The 18719-nt window shown below is 39.9% G+C and overlaps 1 protein-coding gene across 7 annotated transcripts in view; it reads left to right on the forward strand.

Annotated features, from left to right (window-relative positions):
- Nucleotides 1-18719, forward strand: part of NBEA (neurobeachin) — a 453563-nt gene that overhangs the window by 233549 nt on the left and 201295 nt on the right. For all 7 annotated transcript variants that reach the window (XM_069969916.1, XM_069969921.1, XM_069969920.1 and 4 more), the window contains one exon: nt 10828-10889. In XM_069969916.1, the coding sequence (XP_069826017.1) occupies nt 10828-10889 (62 nt within the window). The remainder of the gene's footprint in view (nt 1-10827; nt 10890-18719) is intronic.

Consider the following 18719-nt stretch of genomic DNA (forward strand, 5'->3'; position numbering starts at 1 on the left):
CTTACTACTGCATCAAGGCTTCACTTCCTGGATAACCTGGTGATGTCACTTCCTGGATAACATGGTGATGTCACGACCCGACTCCCAGAGCTGTGCGGGCTGTGGCTGCTGGAGAGGATGATTGCAGAGTGACACAGGGCACTGGAGGGACACTGAGCATCCCCCTGCCGTCATCCTCTCCAGCAACCACAGCCCGCACAGCTTTGGGAGTTGGGCGTGACATCACCATGTTATCCAGGAAGTGACATCACCATGTTATCCAGGAAGTGACATCACCATGTTATCCAGGAAGTGACATCACCATGTTATCCAGGAAGTGAAGCCTTGATGCAGTAGTAAGTGCAGGGAAAAAAGCACTTCATAAGCATTTCCCATAATAAGTGTATATTGGTGAGTTGTATAACTTTTGGGAGGCAATACATATTAATAAAAATTTTCGCTGGACTTCTCCTTTAAGAGCCAAGCCAGAATCCGCTCTAAAAGGAAGAGAATCAATCTGTAGACTTTTTTTTTTTTGAGTATGAGTAACTGTTCCTTGTGGGGGAGAATTCTTGCTTGGTCAGTAGTATTTCAAAGCTCTTAAAGGTAATCAGTCAGCTTGATCTGGAAAGATTGACAGGCAAAGAGACCTGTTAGTAACCTCTTTTCCTGTCATTAACCCCTGCAGATCGTGCTGACATGCAGAGAGACGTGACTAGTCACTAGACACCGCCCAGATGACTAGTTCATGGGTCTCCCCCCTGCCTTGCAAGCCAGAATAAAAGATGTTTCTCCAGTAACTACACTTACTGATGGAGACATCACAGATACAGTGGGGGAGGAGGATGTGTAGGTGCTCTCTTTGCTGCAGCTGGGAACTGTATCTGCATGATTGTGCTGATTGGTTCCTTATTAATAAGAACATTGCATTGACTTGCAAGAACACTACCTCTAATAGGTGGCACTAGGGAGCGAACTCGCTTTCTTTTAAGAGGAGAGCCATTTCACCTATAGATACATACATTCAAGGTAAAAATTGGTCATTAAGAGCAGTCATCTCTCTACTTTCAGCCATCCAGCTACTGTAGAACTACAACTCCCATCATGTCCCTAACAGCCACCGGAGACTGCTTAAAGGACAACTCCAGCCAAATTCTATTTTTTAATATGTTATTTCGGAAGTAAAGTTAGACAAATTCCTAATGATGTACACTATTTATTGGAAATGCGCATAAAATGCTATTGCCCTCAATTTAGTAGAACAGATAATTTCTTTAAAACACACACAAAAATAAAATAAAAAAAGCTACGTCCTCACCCGGTCTATATCTGAGGGGTCCAGCAGGGGGCGCAGTATATGTACAAATTACATGTAATTTCAGGTTCAGGACCTGATCAATTACTGCAGCGGTAGAGAGGCGGCAGGGACCGCAATAGAGAAGCGGGGAGAAAAGGGGGAGGTTGCACTACCGCTTCTGTCAGGACGAGGCGGGGCGGATAGCTGAATTATGTGCCGTGCAGCAGAAAGCACAGGAAGGGCTCTGTTATTTTTTACATGTAATTTCTACATATACTGCACCCCTTGCTGGACCCTTCAGATATAGACCGGGTTGTGACGTCACATCTTTTTTGAGAAATTGAAGCCTTGATGATCTACTAAATTGAAGGAAATAGCACTATATGAGCATTTTCCATAATTAGTTTAAATTAGGAATTTGTTTAACTTTCCTTATGAAATAACATATTATAAAATCGATTTTTGCCGGACTTCTCCTTTAATTAGAGAAAATTAATTGTCCCAAATCTTTAGTCTCGCTTGTGTTTCTAGCTGGACTAAGGGTTGTATTACACGGGCCGATGGGGGCCCGATAATACATGTAAACGAGCAGTGATCTGCTAGATCGTCGCTCGTTTACTGGACCTATTACACGGCCCGATAATCGGTAAACAAGGGCAGCAGGGACATCGTTACCGATGGCCTTGCAGCCCTTGCTTAACTATAAACTTTACCTATCCACGTTCCAGGGCTGCGGCTTCTTCTCCACGGGTCCCGCGCGCTCTAACTTCAGAGCCAGTCACAGGCCACTCTGAAGCTAGAGCGCGCAGGACCCGGGCAGAAGAAGATGGCAGCAGCAGCCCTGGAACGTGGATAGGTAATGTATATCGTCAGTCGCCGGCCGCTCACCGCTATTACACATAGCAGTGCGCAGTCTGCGCCCGACTGATTGTTGTCATCGACTGATCGTTGTATTTATTACATGGAGCGATAATCGTCCGAATCGGGCCGATAATCGTTCCGTGTAATAGTACTCTAAGACAGTATATACTGTGCCTGTGTTGGTAAAATATGTGAAACGCAGCAGCACATTGGTTTGAAATACAGCGTAAAGTATATTAATACCAAGTTTTGAGTAAAGTATTTGTGCTTGTAAAGCTTAGAGCCCTAACATCTAATCATCATCTAGAAGCTGCTATTGTTTGTGCAACGTAGGCCGTACGGATACTCTGATTGTCTATATAGCGCCGGGGGGGGGGGGGGGGGGGGGGGGGGGGGGGGGGGGGGGGGGATATGCAGATGAAGGGACTGAAGTTGGGAGTAAACACACAATCTGCACTGCTTGCAGTTTACATGGCTTAGTGCTGACAGGACTGAAAACAATGGTAAATGGGACCTCATTAAAGTCACTCAGGCTGCGTTTAGTAGACTTTATATCCTCGTCCTCCTTGTGTCTTTTTATAGGATGACTTAATTTTAGGTATAAAATGCTCATAGTTTGAGCTCCCAAACAATGCATCTGCAGATAACACGACCATCATTTAAAGTGTATTCCACGTGTGTTGCCCAAATAAAAACTGCTGTGATTTTCTGTAAAAGCGCACATAGCTTGGCGCACTGTAGGTTCACTGTTAGCATTGGCGACCTGTATCTACAGCTCAGCTCCTGTTCCATTGAGCGGTAACCGAGCTGCAGTAACCAGGTCCTGGCACTACACTGTGAATGAAGACAAACTGCTTCCGGCCCTGTTCACTGTGTAGTGCGGGTGCCGGGTGACTGCAACTCTCCAGTCAGTGACTGAATGGCTCATCTATCTACTTTCACCAGGGGTCACGTTGGGCATATTTTGCTCATTTGCATGGAGGTGGAAAATTGAGGTTAATAACTAATTCTACCTGCATAATCACCACCATACATTTATCCCATAAGGCAAGGGTGTAGCTATAGGCCGCAGGTCCTAATAAATCTCTATCCCCTTCCCCCCCAGCTTTCTTCCTGACACCACCCATTTAAACTCCCTATGCACTTTCAATAACTGACAGCCGACCATTCGCCCATTCGTTTTTTTTTATTTCAAGCAATTTTTATTCAATTTACAAAAAAAACCATAACATCCATAAAAACAAAACCCGACAGATATATCCACCCCATACCCACCCAAACCTACCCTGATCCAACTAATATCCCCAATATCAACATCAACCAATTACAGCCATTCGGATCACTGTGGAGCAACCCCAAGACCCACTTAAACAACACCTAACGTTAGAATAGCTGTCAATCCTCCGATCAACCTCCCTCTAGTATCACTAACAATATTTATAATACACTATCTGCCCCTCGTCAGTGTGGAGTAGGATTCTGGCTAACAGGGGCAATGAAAAATAGACCAACAAAACACAGCAATCGCTGAGCTCAGGGAGACCAGCGACAAAAAAATCAAATGGAGTACTCACTGAAGAGTCTCCACTGATGCCTTGCCCCCTATAAATTTAAATATGCAAAAAAAGGGTCCTACTCCACACTGACGAGGGGCAACTACCCCGAAACCATCGTCTGTAGATAGATACCTGCCTTGGTAAACCCTTGTGATGTCGCAATACTCGCCACAGAGTTAGACTTTGACGTCAAAGGGGCCACCCTGGTATTTCCCTATTTATGTTCCTATACTCGCAACCGATTGGGACTTAGGGGGCTGCGTATCAGGGTGGTTTGGTGATCTCCTCACTGGGAGGCACCACCTTGGCAATAGGCTTCCCTCCCCTGGAGGGATATCTGGCTATTCCAGTGTTTTAAAACTCGTAACTGAGACTCCACGGACCCTTCTTTTGCATATTTAAATTTATAGGGGGCAATGCATCAGTGGAGACTTTTCAGTGAGTACTCCATGAGCTCGGCGATAGCTGTTCATGTTGTTTTGTGTTCATGTTTGCATATATAGACAGGCCTTAATGCAGATTTCTGTCCAACCCTTTAATTGTAAATGAAATTGTGGTACACACGGATGTAGAGCTTGTTGATACAGTTTTTTTTTTCCAATGCTTCCTTCCACCTTGGGGAGCATGAAGGCAAGTGCAGTCTCCACAAAGTAGACCAATTTTAAAGTTTCTTTTTCTAAATTAATCCAAGCAAACAAAGCATTATAATTTAACTTTCTGCGCTTGCTTCCCAATTGATTCCATTTGTGAGCAGGACTTCTGGTTGGTGCAATAGGGAAATCATTGGGAGTAGAATGTAGACAAACCTTGATAAAGACCAGACGGAATGACTGTGGTATCCTGCTAGACTCCTACACATATTGGAGCAATAAAAAATAAAACACATCAAAACCTTGCTTTTATTTCATAGGAAACATACCCCAACCCCCCTTTTAACTTTTTCAGCGCCAGGGGGGAAGCTCCAAAAATTATATGTCAGGCCCCAGTGGGACTGAAAGGTTACATGCGACTTATAAACCTCTTGTATGTAGGGAGGCAGGAAATTCAGACTAACAGGATGCCATGGGTTTAACAATAAAGTAAATAATAATTGGTATATAAATAAAAAAAGAACATTTTTTTCAGTATTGTTTGTTGGGTGGTATTAAATGTGTTTAAAAAAAAAAAAATGATGGTGGGTGGGCTACCTGCACTTGAAAATTTGTAAAATAATTACTTAGAGGCACTCTCCTGAAAATAAACTTTTGACATGTCATAGAGACGTCCAAAGCTTTTATTGGTGGGGATCTGAGTGTTGTACAAAAAGAATATATATATATATATATATATATATATATATATATATATATATATATATATATATATAGTTTATTATTATTATTATTATTATTAATTTAAATAATTTTTTTAGGGACAAAAAAAGCTTCTTTTTAATTTTTTTTAATACTGTATATTACTCATGTTACTTCCCTGACAGCATCATATAACTAACCTTTCCTTGTGTGGATGTATGTACTTTCATGTGACCTCCACTGTTTTATGAATTCTATGTGGTGGTCACATGACAGGTTATGAGTTTATGATACTGCCAACCCAAGAGCCAGCAGCAAAGTAAAGTATTAAAGGGGTACCCTCCTGAAAAAATAGTTTTTAAATGTATTAAAAGTTATACAGATGTGTATATTACTACTATTCAAAAAGCTCAAGTCTTCCAGTACTTATGACCTGCTATATGCCCTGCAGAAAGTGGTGTGTTCTTTTCAGTCTGACACAGTGCTCTCTGCTGCCACCACTGTCCATGGCAGGATAGTAACAAATCCTCATAGAAAACCTCTCCCAGCCAAGCCAGCTCCTAACACGGACAGAGGTGGCAGCAGAGAGCATTGTGTCAGACTGGAAAGGAGAAACCATTTCATGCAGGACATACAGCACCTGAAAAGTAATAAGTTGCTTGAGATTTTGAGACTTGAGATTTTTAAATAGAAGTCATTTACAAAGCTTTACAACTTCCTGACTTTTTTTTTCCTCCAGGGTACCCCTTAATAATTAAAAATTGCTGCTGATTCTGGGGTTGTCATGGTTGTCAAGGAATGAAAACCAGAAAAGGGTGTATGTTGAAAAGTATAAATATTTGAAATTTAAAATGTATTCCTTTACCAGCGGAAACTTACAGGGAATCTATAAGCTTTAGATCATGCTCAGGGCTCACGTGTCAAGGATGCGGTACCAAGCTATGACATGCATATATACTCCTCTCTGACGCCCCCTACCCTGGGCTTGACTGATACAGAGCCATATAGAGCTTGGCTTCCTGCAGTAAGACATGTTTGTCAACCAGTCAAGGCAGGTAAGGGGTGGTGGAGGAAGGAGGAGTGCATGCAGTGGCTCAATAGATTTATGTAATAGATTTGAACCCCTTAGGGTCCATTTACACAGAAAGATTATCTGACAGATTATCTGCCAAAGATTTGAAGCCAAAGCCAGGAATAGATTTGAAAAGAGCAGGCTTTCCGTTATTATCTGTTCCTGGCTTTGGCTTCATATCTTTGGCGGATAATCTGTCAGATAAAATTTCTGTGTAAATGGGCCCTTACAATTCCCCCTTTTGTTTCAATTTAATTAACTTCAGTAAAGTCCGTTTATCTTCGGTCTCACAAAGACACCTGGAACTTTACTGTAAAATAAAGCCTTAAATTTTTTACGCCCAGATTTTGTGGCTTGCATCACTTTTTAAATCTGAGATAAAATTATGATGGGCTCGGAATATGACCTGAACGTAGTAGTCACACTAGCCCATTACACTGGGGCCAATGAAATGAAGCGGACTCGTGCCTGTCTGAGCATCTATGTCGTTTTGACATTAATTGTAGTGTGAACCCTGCCTTACATGCATTGTCTAAGCAAACCAGTTTCTGAATAATAAAATCACGTTCAACCATCTTAATAGGTGATCCAGCTTTATAAGGAGTGTGTGTTTTTGGAATATCATCTGTTCTCCTTAGCTGCCCCAGTGATGTCATCTTCTCCTCTGTGCCTACTAACAAATTTAGCCAGAATCCCGAAACTCCAAGCTGGCAGCAAGGAACCCAAAGAATTTTTGAAATATTTCCATGTTCTAAACATTTGTAAATATCCTGAACTGTATTTAAACATTTAGATATGAGCACATGGACTCCATAACTGAATGTTGATGGTTGTTGCTCTGCTCCAGCAATCCTTGTGAATTACCTAAATCTTCCTTATTAAATAATCCCTTTCAATGATTTAGATGGACATTTACATATACCATGCATGGTGTCCTTAAGAAACTGAACTGGGGATTTTATAAGCCAGTTTCTCCTCTGTTAGTCATCGAGGCCCAGCTCTAGTTACCGGCCTTCCTCAGTCTTTTGTGTATAACACTGTATATGCTTGTAAGTGCTTTATAGGTTGGTTTCAGTGCTGTAGTACAATGATGTGCAGGTAGTCTATATTTAGTTAATTCAGGACTGAATTCCATCCTATCTTAAAAGCATTTAATTCAACTCATGACTGTGATTTTTTTTTTTTGTTCAAAATAAACAAGACCATGGTGAAAGAAAGGTTAAAATGATTTTTTTTAATGTAACAAAAAATTTAAATCCTAAATTTCCATTCATTGATCCGGTTTCCCTGAGGATGCTGTGTCTCATGGCGAAACATATCGGGGGAAGGGGGGCGACTACGCTTTTTTTTGTTTTTTTAAAGATTTATCAGCACTGTCTTTTAGTGCTGTACTGCAGGCACAACAAGTCATCATACATATCACAGTGTTGGAATTAAAGAAGCAATTCAGTAAAAAATATTATTGCCCCTCCCTGGTAGGCACTGGAATGTATACTCACGGCAGCTGATCGGTGTCCCGCAGCGCCCTTCAAATCCGGCGAGCGCTTACATCCGCCTCTGCTGTGACTCCTCTTCTCTGTCCTGTGATTATACGCTGGATCTCACACGCTTCCATGCATTTTCTATGGAGGTGCGTGACTTCCTGCGTTCAATTACAAGGCAGAGAAGAGGAGTCACTGCAGAAGCTGAAGTGAGCGCTCGCCGAATTTAAACGGCGCCGCGGGACCGGAAAGAAGCTTTTCTACTGGACACCGATCAGCTGCCGTGAGTATACGTTCCAGTGCCTACCAGGGGGGGCAATAATAATTTTTTGTAAACTTCTTTAGGGTTCACTGTCGGCTGGCGGGGACAATATAGGTTCCATATGCAAGTATACATCAGCAATTTTCTGTACTCCTGCTGGCTTTCTTTTAACATTTTTAGTAGGCTTTAGTTAATCCACAATAAAGGCTAAAAGGGCTTTCCAGGCTTACAAAAACATGTCCTCTTTCTATTAGACACAGCAGGGCTCTCATGCTCAGTTTGGAATTGATTTTGAAGATCAGTTTTTTTGTTCCTAAGCCTGTGTAATGCCTTTAAAGGGCTTATCCAGCACTACAAAAACATGGCCACTTTTCCCCCTCTCGCCTCTAGTTCAGGTGTGGTTTGCAATTAAGCTCCATTTTCAATGGAACTGAGTTTCAAACCCCAGCCAATGTGGAGACAAGAAAGTGGGAAACGTGGCCATGTTTTTGTAGCACTGGATAACCCCTGTAAATTTCATTCAGTTAGTGGTGAATGGAAATTGAGTTATTTAGTTAATTGAGTTACCTTTTGGTCAACTGGTAGAAGTACTTTGTACCCGATATGTTAACTCTTGGTGGGGCAGCTCAGTGAATGGCTGAGCAGGCTGTCAGGGAGCAGGGACCTGGAGACTGAAGGGATTGGGAGAAGGTAAGCATTGGCTGTTTGTTTATTTTTTTTTAACCCCACAGCAGTTAAATAGTTAATCAAGGCTATCAAGGGCACTGTGAGAATGCAGGGCCATAGACTGTAATGGTACCGAGTATCGCAGCGGATTTGCTGCCAAACCTGCTGCGAACTTGGTACGTGGGAACGCAGCCTTAGTGTGAATCAGGTTGAGCTGCAGTACCAGACACCAGCCATGTACAGCAAAGGCACTTTTTTTTTCTTTTCTCCTGATCTTATACATATATTTGGAAAGTGTCAATTGGTTTTACTTTGGGAAGGAGAAGATGAATGCTAATTAGGACGTTTACTTGACTCGTAAACTGGCATCTAGGCTGCAGAGATTTCTCTTTTATTTGACTTTGGTAAATAGGTAAATCATTTTGTCTATAAAGAGAGGCCTAAATGGTAACTCTCAAAATTAATAAAAAAAATCATCTTTGTGTTATTCTTTAATGGGAACTTGCGTGAATACAGTAGACTATACCTGCAAAGCCTGTCTGCTTTCGTAAATATAGACATATAATAGGATTTTATTTTTTTTTTTAAATTGTAAATTTTTATTTAAGTTTTGCATGGAAAGACAACAAGGACAGTGTCGGGGTCATAACTAAAAAACACATACCATAGACAATGCAATGAAGAGTCCACTTCTCAAGATATAAACATATCTGACCAATGTGACTATAAAAGTACTATTCACAAAACTGTGAACAATTGAACCAGAAAAATTGTGGACCCAATAGGGTGTGGGAAGCATTGTAAAAATAAGGTATACCAGACATATAATAGGATTTTTTATTCTATAAATTTGATTTTATAAATGTTACCCCCCCCCTGTATTTATACACCAGGCTTTACAATTGTTGGTCAAATGTCAAGTGAGCTTTGAATGAATAGGTAATTTTTAGGGTCCATTCACACATGACATGTCAATTCTTTAGGCAAATGGGGGATTGTGCGTGAGACGTCCTATTGAATAAGACAGGTGGGACTTCAATCTGTGAAAATTCCATAGTGTGAACGGACCCTAAGGCTAAGTTCAACTATGAACAAAATGTTTTACAGCAGCTATAGTCTTGTTGTAAATCCTGCAGCACATTTTGTATATGAATGGAGTGGAAAATCCAAAAAGCAAGAAATGCGGCTCCTGTGATTTGGGACTGGAGAACTGTTCCCGCTGCACCCCCTAATTACATGCCTAGATTTTTGGAAGATCTGTAACTCCTTACAATAAAAAGAAATCATAACTCATATTTTTCCATATAATGAGCCATATGAGGGGTTAAAGCAAATGGACCCTCAGGTACATCGCTTTAAGTGATTTATATGAATAGATCAGTGCAGGAATGCCATTGATTGTAATGGAGCCGCTTCACAGAGGAGTAGGGGGTTTCGTCATACTGGGGGGCAGGCCGGCCCACTTCCAGTGCTTTAGGCTGGGCTGGGGCCCCAGATAGACCGGCACCGTGCGCGTGAACCGAGCTGCGGTTCAGCTAAAAGGACAGTGTGAAATAGCAATACAAGAAATGTGTATCGATCCCCAACTATGCAATACATGCCTACATACCATGTATGTACCAACCAAAGTAGTATATGGCAGATCATAAATAAATGGACACCTAAAAATGTCAAAATGCGAAATTCCCATCATGTTAAAGGACTAAATAAGGTTCAGGAGGGAAATGTTTTTAGTGAAAAACTGAACTTAAAAACAAGGGGGCACAGTAAGCGGTTAGTTGAGGAAAAGATCAGAAGGATCGTGAGAAAATATTACTTTCCTGAAAGAGTAGTAGATGCTTGGAACAAACTTCCAGCAGATCTGGTTGGTATATGGGCAGTAACTGAATGTAAACCTGTCTGGGATATATATATATATATATATATATATATATATATCTATATATATATATATATCCTAATGTAATAAGAAAGGAAATACTAAAAGGGCAGACTAGATAGACCCAGTGATCTTTTTCTGGTGACAATCCTCTATGTTTCTATTTGTTCATCAATCTTTTACTACTTATATTCTCCTAGATTTACTATAAGTAATACTTCCAATAAGGTATAATGGGCGGCAGGTGGAATCTTCATTTCTTACTATACTATTACACTTAGTAAATTGTGATGCAACCAGTTTTTAAATGTCACCATCATTTCATAAACATCTAACATGTCAGAGAGATCTAAGATTTGCACGTTGTAGCACATATATATATATTTCTACAAAAATATCTGTGTAAGTTGCTTGAATGTAATGTAGTTGTATAGAACATTGTTATAGTATGTTCATTCATTTATATATTTGTTTTTTTTTAGGACTGGTTTGCATGAAGTCCAGTACATCGGTGGTGGAGCTGGTCATGTTGCTCTGCTCTCAGGTAGGTTATATACTTATGTACTATTGTTGGTCTGTGGTTGGGAATGTTCTTCACTGATTTATCACTTATCACTGTTATATTTATTTAAATATTCCAATTTGCAATTTTTACACATCAGAGGATTGTTCTATAGTAGACATGTTACATGGTCGCATTCCTTACAGTTGTATCTGGTGGCTTTATTTACACCGCCATATTATAGGTCTGTGTGAGAACCATATCTACAGAGCCAAAAACTGGTTTTCATGCTATTATGGGAAAGCAGGTTCGTTCTTCCACCTTTCCTAGGACTGGATCTAAACCTGTATTTGGCCTCAGATATTTCCCATCATGCAGCTGTGTGAATAAAGCCCAACAAATAATCCCTGCTTAAGTAGAGAAGTGGCTGAATTATCAGGTCCCATACCATGGACCAATGTTATTGTTTGATATAAGATATGAAAAAAAAGAAATTGCCACCAGCTACTCATAGACCTGAATTACTTTGTAATAATTGTGAAGACCTGATTTTATTCACGTTATATTCTTTTTTCTTTTATTACTAGATTTTAATTATTCAGCAAAATGTATTGGATTCCATTCTATTATTGTACTAAAACGACCACATTTTATGTATTTGGATCATGAACTACTAGCTTTATTTATTTTGCCAGCATTTATTGTAAATGTGGAACGTATTTTAGGTTGAGATGTAGTTGAAATTGTTGCGTCAATCATGTTTGTAGCTCAAAAGCGGCTATGTGCACATACTATACAACATTTTCAGCCCCAAAAGAGTCTACATTTACAGGAAAATTAGTATCAAAGGTTAAAATTTTGTAGTGGAATTTTACATTTTTTCAGGCTTTTTTTAATCCGTTTTTTGGAGCTGCTTTAAATGCTAATATGCAGTAACAAGCCCCAAAAATAAGCCAAAAATTGTAAAAGTAAAATTACACTATATGCTGACAGACCAGATTTCTCATTGAATTCAGTGCAGTTCAGTTGGGAAAAAGATGTAAAACATTTATTTTTTGGATCTTTTATGTCTCAAAATGAGTCCCCAAAAACAATGACTATAAGCTACAATAGCATCAACCAGTTGAATCAATCTAAATCTTTAACACTGAAAATGTACAGCCTGGTTCGGACAATTTACAGCGATCCTAACGGACTACAAAAATTACTCTGAAATGTTCAGATGGTGTGTGTTACTGAAGTGAGTTAAACCACCGGTACGAGAGACATTTCAGTAGGTTTTTTTTCCCTCTTATATATGAAGCAGTATAGCACACTGTACATCTCTACATTTCAATGATCCGTTATTACGCAGCCTTATAACTAGATCTCAGAATGTCATGTGTAACGTAGCACAGTGCTAGTGATGCCCGCACACTCCTGAGCTTGCATGACTTCCTCCTGTTCCTGATGTTGACAGGCTGCTCCAGAGTCCACTGTAAGGTCTCTCGCATTTCACTACGTTCTCTGTACAGTTTCTGACAGTAACTAGCTTGTATTATATGTATCACTGCTTTCTTGAACTTGTGTTCATGGATTCACTTGTTTGACTTTCTTTTTGGCGCTCGTTTGTAGACAGGAATTCAAAGTTGACTTTGAAGTGAGGTTGTATAATAATTTATACAGTCCTAACTTCTTTTTTTTTAACCATTTTTATTTAGAGATTTTGGAAAATAATCTTTATTTATCCATATATATATATATATATATATATTTTTTTTTTTATTATAATTTTTTTTATCTATAATCTGTACTCAGACTGGATTTACAGGTTTTAATTCTCCATTGGTAAAATTGTATAATTTATACCAATCATACCATTTTCCTCTATCCGTGTGTGTATATACTGTGTGTATATATATATATATATATATATATATATATATATATATATATATATATATATATAATATGTATGTGTGTGTGTGTAATATATAAATATATATATAATCTATGAGCTCTAAAGCATTATTGGAATAAAAAAAAAAAATTGGACATGTTATCTGGTATGTCAAAGTCTGGATCCCATTGAGATTGTGCATTATAGCTGCGGGAAGGGCAAGGCAGCACACTCTACTCCCTGGTCAGCTTGTCTACTCCCTTGTCTGACTATTTGCAGGAGGCGGATTCCATTATGGTCTATGTAGCCAGACTCTATAGTTGGATCGGTTAGGCAGATGGTGAGTAGAGCACGCTGCAGCTCGCTTTCCCTGGCTATAAGCTACAATCTCAGCAGGTCTCAGGACATTTGACCTATATAGAAAAAGTTTGTATAAATGATATAACCACTTTAGGGTCCATTTACACAGAAAGATTATCTGACAGATTATCTGCCAAAGATTTGAAGCCAAAACAAGGAATGGATTTGAAAAGAGGAGAAATCTCAGGCTTTGCTTTATGACCTGGTCTCTGTTAATAGTCTGTTCCTGGCTTTGCCTTCAAATCTTTGGCAGATAATCTGTCAGATCTTTCTGTGAAAATGGACCCTTAAGTACATCACTTACTTGAGATCTTACTAGTGATCTGGCAAAGTTTCCATCCAGTATGGAAGAAATTGATGCCAGAACTGATTCTATTGTTGTCGTTGGGGTTGTTTCTTCAATCCTGCATGGTAGTTGAAACGCTAAAAAGGCCAAATAGGAGAGCGCTTCCTACAACCTTTCTCTATCTGGCCCTGAACTTTTCATTAGAAAATAGGTGAAAAGGCCAAATGACAATTGATGCTTTTATAACATTTGTTGTTGCAACAAGCACACGTGATGTGGACCCAGCCTTAGGGGTACTCACCAGGCTTGTCCCCTGTCTTCCCTTCCATCTAGCATTGGAACCTTTGATATGACAACTTAGATGGGCACCCTCTAAAAGTTTTGATTTCCCCTCCCCCAATACTGCAGGAATAAGTCAGCATGTATGGTGCTGATACCCTATTATATCTTTAACATCTTGAATTGTTTACATTGGTACAATATATTGATGTTATGACATGTTCTGGTATCACCTCACCACTAAACAGTCTAAGTCCAGTATCTTACCTTTTCACATTTCCATGCCCACTAGGACGGCCATCCCCACCCCTCTCCTCTGGTCCCCTCCAGTCACTTGTTTTGAGGCACAAATGACCAGATCTCTTGCACATTTTAAGAAATTGAAATAATTTTTTTTTAATTCCATATTACAGAATACATATTAGGACTGCCTTAATTATTTTTGGCTAAGGGAGGTACAGTTCTAGTATACGAAGTAGTACCAAATAGTACATAGACTAAGATCTGATATCCTCATGGCTGTGTTATAAAAGACATGACTGTACTAATAATTACTAATGTAACCAACACTAAGCAATATCACCAGATTGTAGTCTTCCATCTATCTGCTTTCTATACATGTATCACAGTCATTTCTTACACTATGAAGGCGACAGCTTTCACATTTTCTTGTGTCAACCATTGACACCTTCTATAGACCTTTAACACAAACTGACACAGGCAAAACCTTCTGAGAATTTTTAACATTTCCTTTCGCTTTCATGAATATACAATTCCCTTTCCATTACACAATGTGACTTTGGATCTGAAACTGGTTAGAGTTATAGCTTATTGAAGTGGCATAATCTTCTACCTACCTGCTGTGTGTTTGCCCATTCTCCTCTGCTTGGTCTGTAAGGAAATTATTGCTTCTGTTCCCCTTTGGATGGATGGCGGTGAGAGAGGACTTGCAGCCCTTGGCAGGGATCCTCGACAGGGTTCCAACTTCAGGCTCACTCCTGCAGGGCCCTTGCAAAAGTCATTGCCCGCTGGTTGCATTGAGTGTCTAAGACAGATTCCGATGAGTTTTTTTTGGCCCCTGATCTTTATTTTAGATATTTTTTTTCTATTTCTTTTGTTTGAGCAAGAAGAAAAATGTTAGAGCTTCCTTCACCCTTTGCAGTTCAGGAAAGTGAAGCGCAATGTAACATGAGGTTCTTGATGGCCTCATCATCTAATCAGAGGTCTAACATTACTCATTTGCTGGCTCCAGCAATTCCTGCCATTAGTGGCCCCAGAGATGAAACTTTGCCTCTCGTATTGATTGAAGGATACAGTGAGAAATTTAAGCCCTATCACTGTTCCCTCACTAACAACATTTAGCAGAACCTTATGTACCATACCCTCTTAATGGCTCTCCATATTACATGTTTTGAAGGCAAAAGAAAAAAAATGTCCAAAGCTTCAATTTTTAAAAATTTTTGCTTTTGGTTATATCAGATATCTAGCTGCATATAGATACCCGAATGAAACGCCGTTATTTGACACTTCTGTTCGCTGCTTATGTAAGGGTAAAAGGTTACAGACGGCCAAACATGTCTCCTGTTACATAGATGCCGCATTAACATGGCTCTCAAAGCTTTCACTTTAAGACATGCTAATGGCAAGGTAAAGAAGATGAGATAATTTCCAAATATTCCCTATGGTTGGCCTTAAAACATGTGTTGCCTTGAGAAGAGGAAAGTGTGTTAAGGCTGTGTTAAAAGTTTAAAGATTTATGTATAAGTTTGTTTTTCTTGCTATATTGCGGTATAGCATCAGAGAAAACACTGAGTATAGTATATATGTCCTCAGAATACTCCACCCTGTGCAATACAGTATGTTTGTTTTCAAACCACGACTAGTATACCCTCATCATATATTATACAGCTAGTACCTGTAGGATAACCTGGTGCGCTAGAGTTCTACCTTCCTACATTTCTGTGTATGTTCACACTGAGTAAATAAGGCAGAATTCTGCGGTGGTGTCTGAATAGGGGCTCAAACTCTGGACCCCTAAGGGCCAGAGAAAAACTAAATAAAACAGGCAGAATTCCTTGGAATCCTGTCTGCCTCAGTTTGTCAATGAGATACCTTGCACTGCTGCTCTCCACTCAAAAAATTGGCATTGGCATGGCAATTCTTTGAGTGGAGAGCGGTGGCGCACAAGGCATCCCATTGGGTCACTGAGGCAGATGGGATTCCAAGGAATTCTGCCTGTTTTACTTACTACTCTTTTTCTCTGGCCCTTAGGGTTCCAGAGTTTGAGCCCCTATTCAGACACTAATGCAGGGAAGAGAATAGAACAACTGCCCTCTGATGGTGGATTTTGTTCTTTCTGATCAAGTGGTCAAACACTGCATATCCTTCTAGAAGGTAGTTGGCATGTTGTACCAAGAGAAGGTATTGCAACATCCAGTACATCCATCCAGGAGTGTGAAGATGAGGCTGAGGGGGAATGAATCGGGCCCAGGGTTATGAAAGTGAGGCTGAGAGGGGCGTGACTCTGTGACTTTTTTTAAAATAAGGTTCGCACCCACTTGACTATTTAGGAAGAATGCCGACAGTGAACCAAATAGTAAAATCCCTATATCTTTTACTTTTTTACTTACTCTGTTTATACTGACTACTGATCATCTTTAAAGGGAAGATGTCACCCAAACCATGGCCAGCATGGAACATCTATGACTCCAACCTTAATTAACAGATCCTGCTCTATTTGCATATAGGGAGAGATCAAGTCATTGGGCTGGTTCCCTGGCCTGGCATTTTTTTTTTCTAATCATCTTGCATTTGTATTGTAAGTAAATGTCTTCTTATACAAGGAAAACAATAGTTAATGATACTAACACACAGTCTTGTACAAGTTAATTCATACTGAAGACTATCCCTTCCTGGACGCTCTATAAATAAACTAAAAGCAGCTTATGCCTCTGATACTTCTTTAAAAAACATGTGCAGAATGGCGAGGAACTTGATTAAATCCAGTTGAGGTTCTGGTTAGCTGGACATTAGAAATTTGACTGTGGATATACACATGAAAGCAGCTTAGAGATGGGAATTGGATAATCAGTGACAGAATGAAGCTTTGTTTGAGCTGAGGCTTCACTTGTGCATTCAGATGAGTGAGACACGCACCATTTTCGCAACAAGTTGATGATCTCCAGATTGGGTTCTCACTTATTCTATAATGTTCTCCATTCATCCTGCATGTTAATAACTGTGTGCTTACATCAAAAATGGCTTAGCCCGGATTAAGAGTTTCTTTCTAAAGACTTGGAGCCTGTTCACACGGAGTAAAACTGGCGGAATTCCGCAACTGAACTCTCCGCCGCAGAATCCCGCCAGCCTCCGTCTCATACAGGCAGTCTATGGGAGGGCTCACGCGCCTCCACTCTCCATGCTCGTAAGAATTGACATGTCACTTTATACGAGGAAAGAGGCGCCCAAGCCCTCCCATAGACAGATTGTATAACACAGAGGCTGGGGTGATTCCGTGGCGGGGAGTTCCGTTGTGGAATTCCGCCAGTTTTACTCTGTGTGAACTGGTCCTAAGAAAGACAATCTTTCGCTGTGAACTCAGTGTTATGTACTGGCATTTAAAATTAATAATTGACCGTGTTATACTTGGAACACCCAGTCTTTTTGTTAAGGCTTTATTAGACGGCCTATATTGCTCAGTTCTCGAGCTCTGATCTCATTAATGGTTACTTCCGTACCGGGCCTATTTCACAGCTTGGTAATTGTGTAGTCAGGGCTGCAGGGGTGATCGCTAGATCATTGGTGCTGCCCTTTGCTTTAATCCTTCAGCTGCATATTTCCTATTATACTGGGAGATGTGTGGCCGAGGACTTTAATGCATGTCAGAATACAGAAGTTAACTGTCGAAGAAGCATTTCCCTTCTTGTCAGCTGATCGCTGACACTATTACACGGAGCGATATTGGCCTGTTTTGATAGATTATCAGCTTTTGTATAATGTACATAATGTACAAACCCAGAATAAGGCAAAAGATAAGGGATAATCCTGAAAGGACAGCCACTTGAACTCTAAACTGTGATAAAGTCAAGTATAAGAACTGGAAATAAAAATGTAGATGCAGCATTGGGTAATGCATTATATAAAAGTATAAGATTGAAGGGACACTACCTATAGTACTTAAGGCACCATATTCAAACACATGTAATAAAACGGTTTCCCCACCTTAGTAAAACTCTGGGACCTCTCGTAAAGGTCTCATAGTCAACACTAGTCAGATGTGAGGAGAAAAAGATTCATTGACATCAAGAATGTTTGGGAGTTTCATAATATCTGAGAATTATTAAGATGCTCTGTATCGCCTCTGTGTCTTGCCTTAAGGCAATGTCAGATAGACGCTCTCAAATATATCCTTGGATTTTATCTATATGTTTTGTCTTCTATTGTCTAGAGATTAACTAAGCAATATTTATCTGCACCAAAAGCGGATGTGCAAGTCTTTCACCTGTTTTTTTGTGTGTTTTAATCACATAGTTGACAGTCTTAAAAAGTATTTAGGCTAGGGGTTGTAGCTAGGCAGTCACAAATAATGGAATGGTAGTCACATTAATGGATTGGAAGTAACATTAATTTAATGCACAAAATACTGGTGTAAAATAAGCCAACCAAGAGGTGGTAGTGATGGCAATAGCTCCCTTCCGGTGCATTCCGAGACTGTCTAGTCTAACAGGGCATTCACACATTCCATTATTACAGGCCATGCACAGACCAGAATGCGGAGCTCCGGGTATCATCATTCATTATAATGCCGGGAGCTCCGAATCTTTCTGCTAACGTACTAAGGTGTTGTGTCAGTATTGTAGCGCAAAGATTTAAACTCTTTCAGAGCTCCTGGCAACATAGTCAATCTTGATGCCAAGAGTTCTGCATTCTGTTCCGTAGCACATTGTCCGTGCACGGCCCGTAATCACAGAATGTGTGATTGCTCCATAACTTTACACTGTATAAGTGATAAAAAGTTTTATTTCTTTATCCTCTTTTTTGTGTTTCGGGCAATTTCAAATCTTCTGAT

Source organism: Dendropsophus ebraccatus, chromosome 5, assembly GCF_027789765.1.
Source record: "Dendropsophus ebraccatus isolate aDenEbr1 chromosome 5, aDenEbr1.pat, whole genome shotgun sequence".
Classification (NCBI taxonomy): Eukaryota; Metazoa; Chordata; class Amphibia; order Anura; family Hylidae; genus Dendropsophus; species Dendropsophus ebraccatus.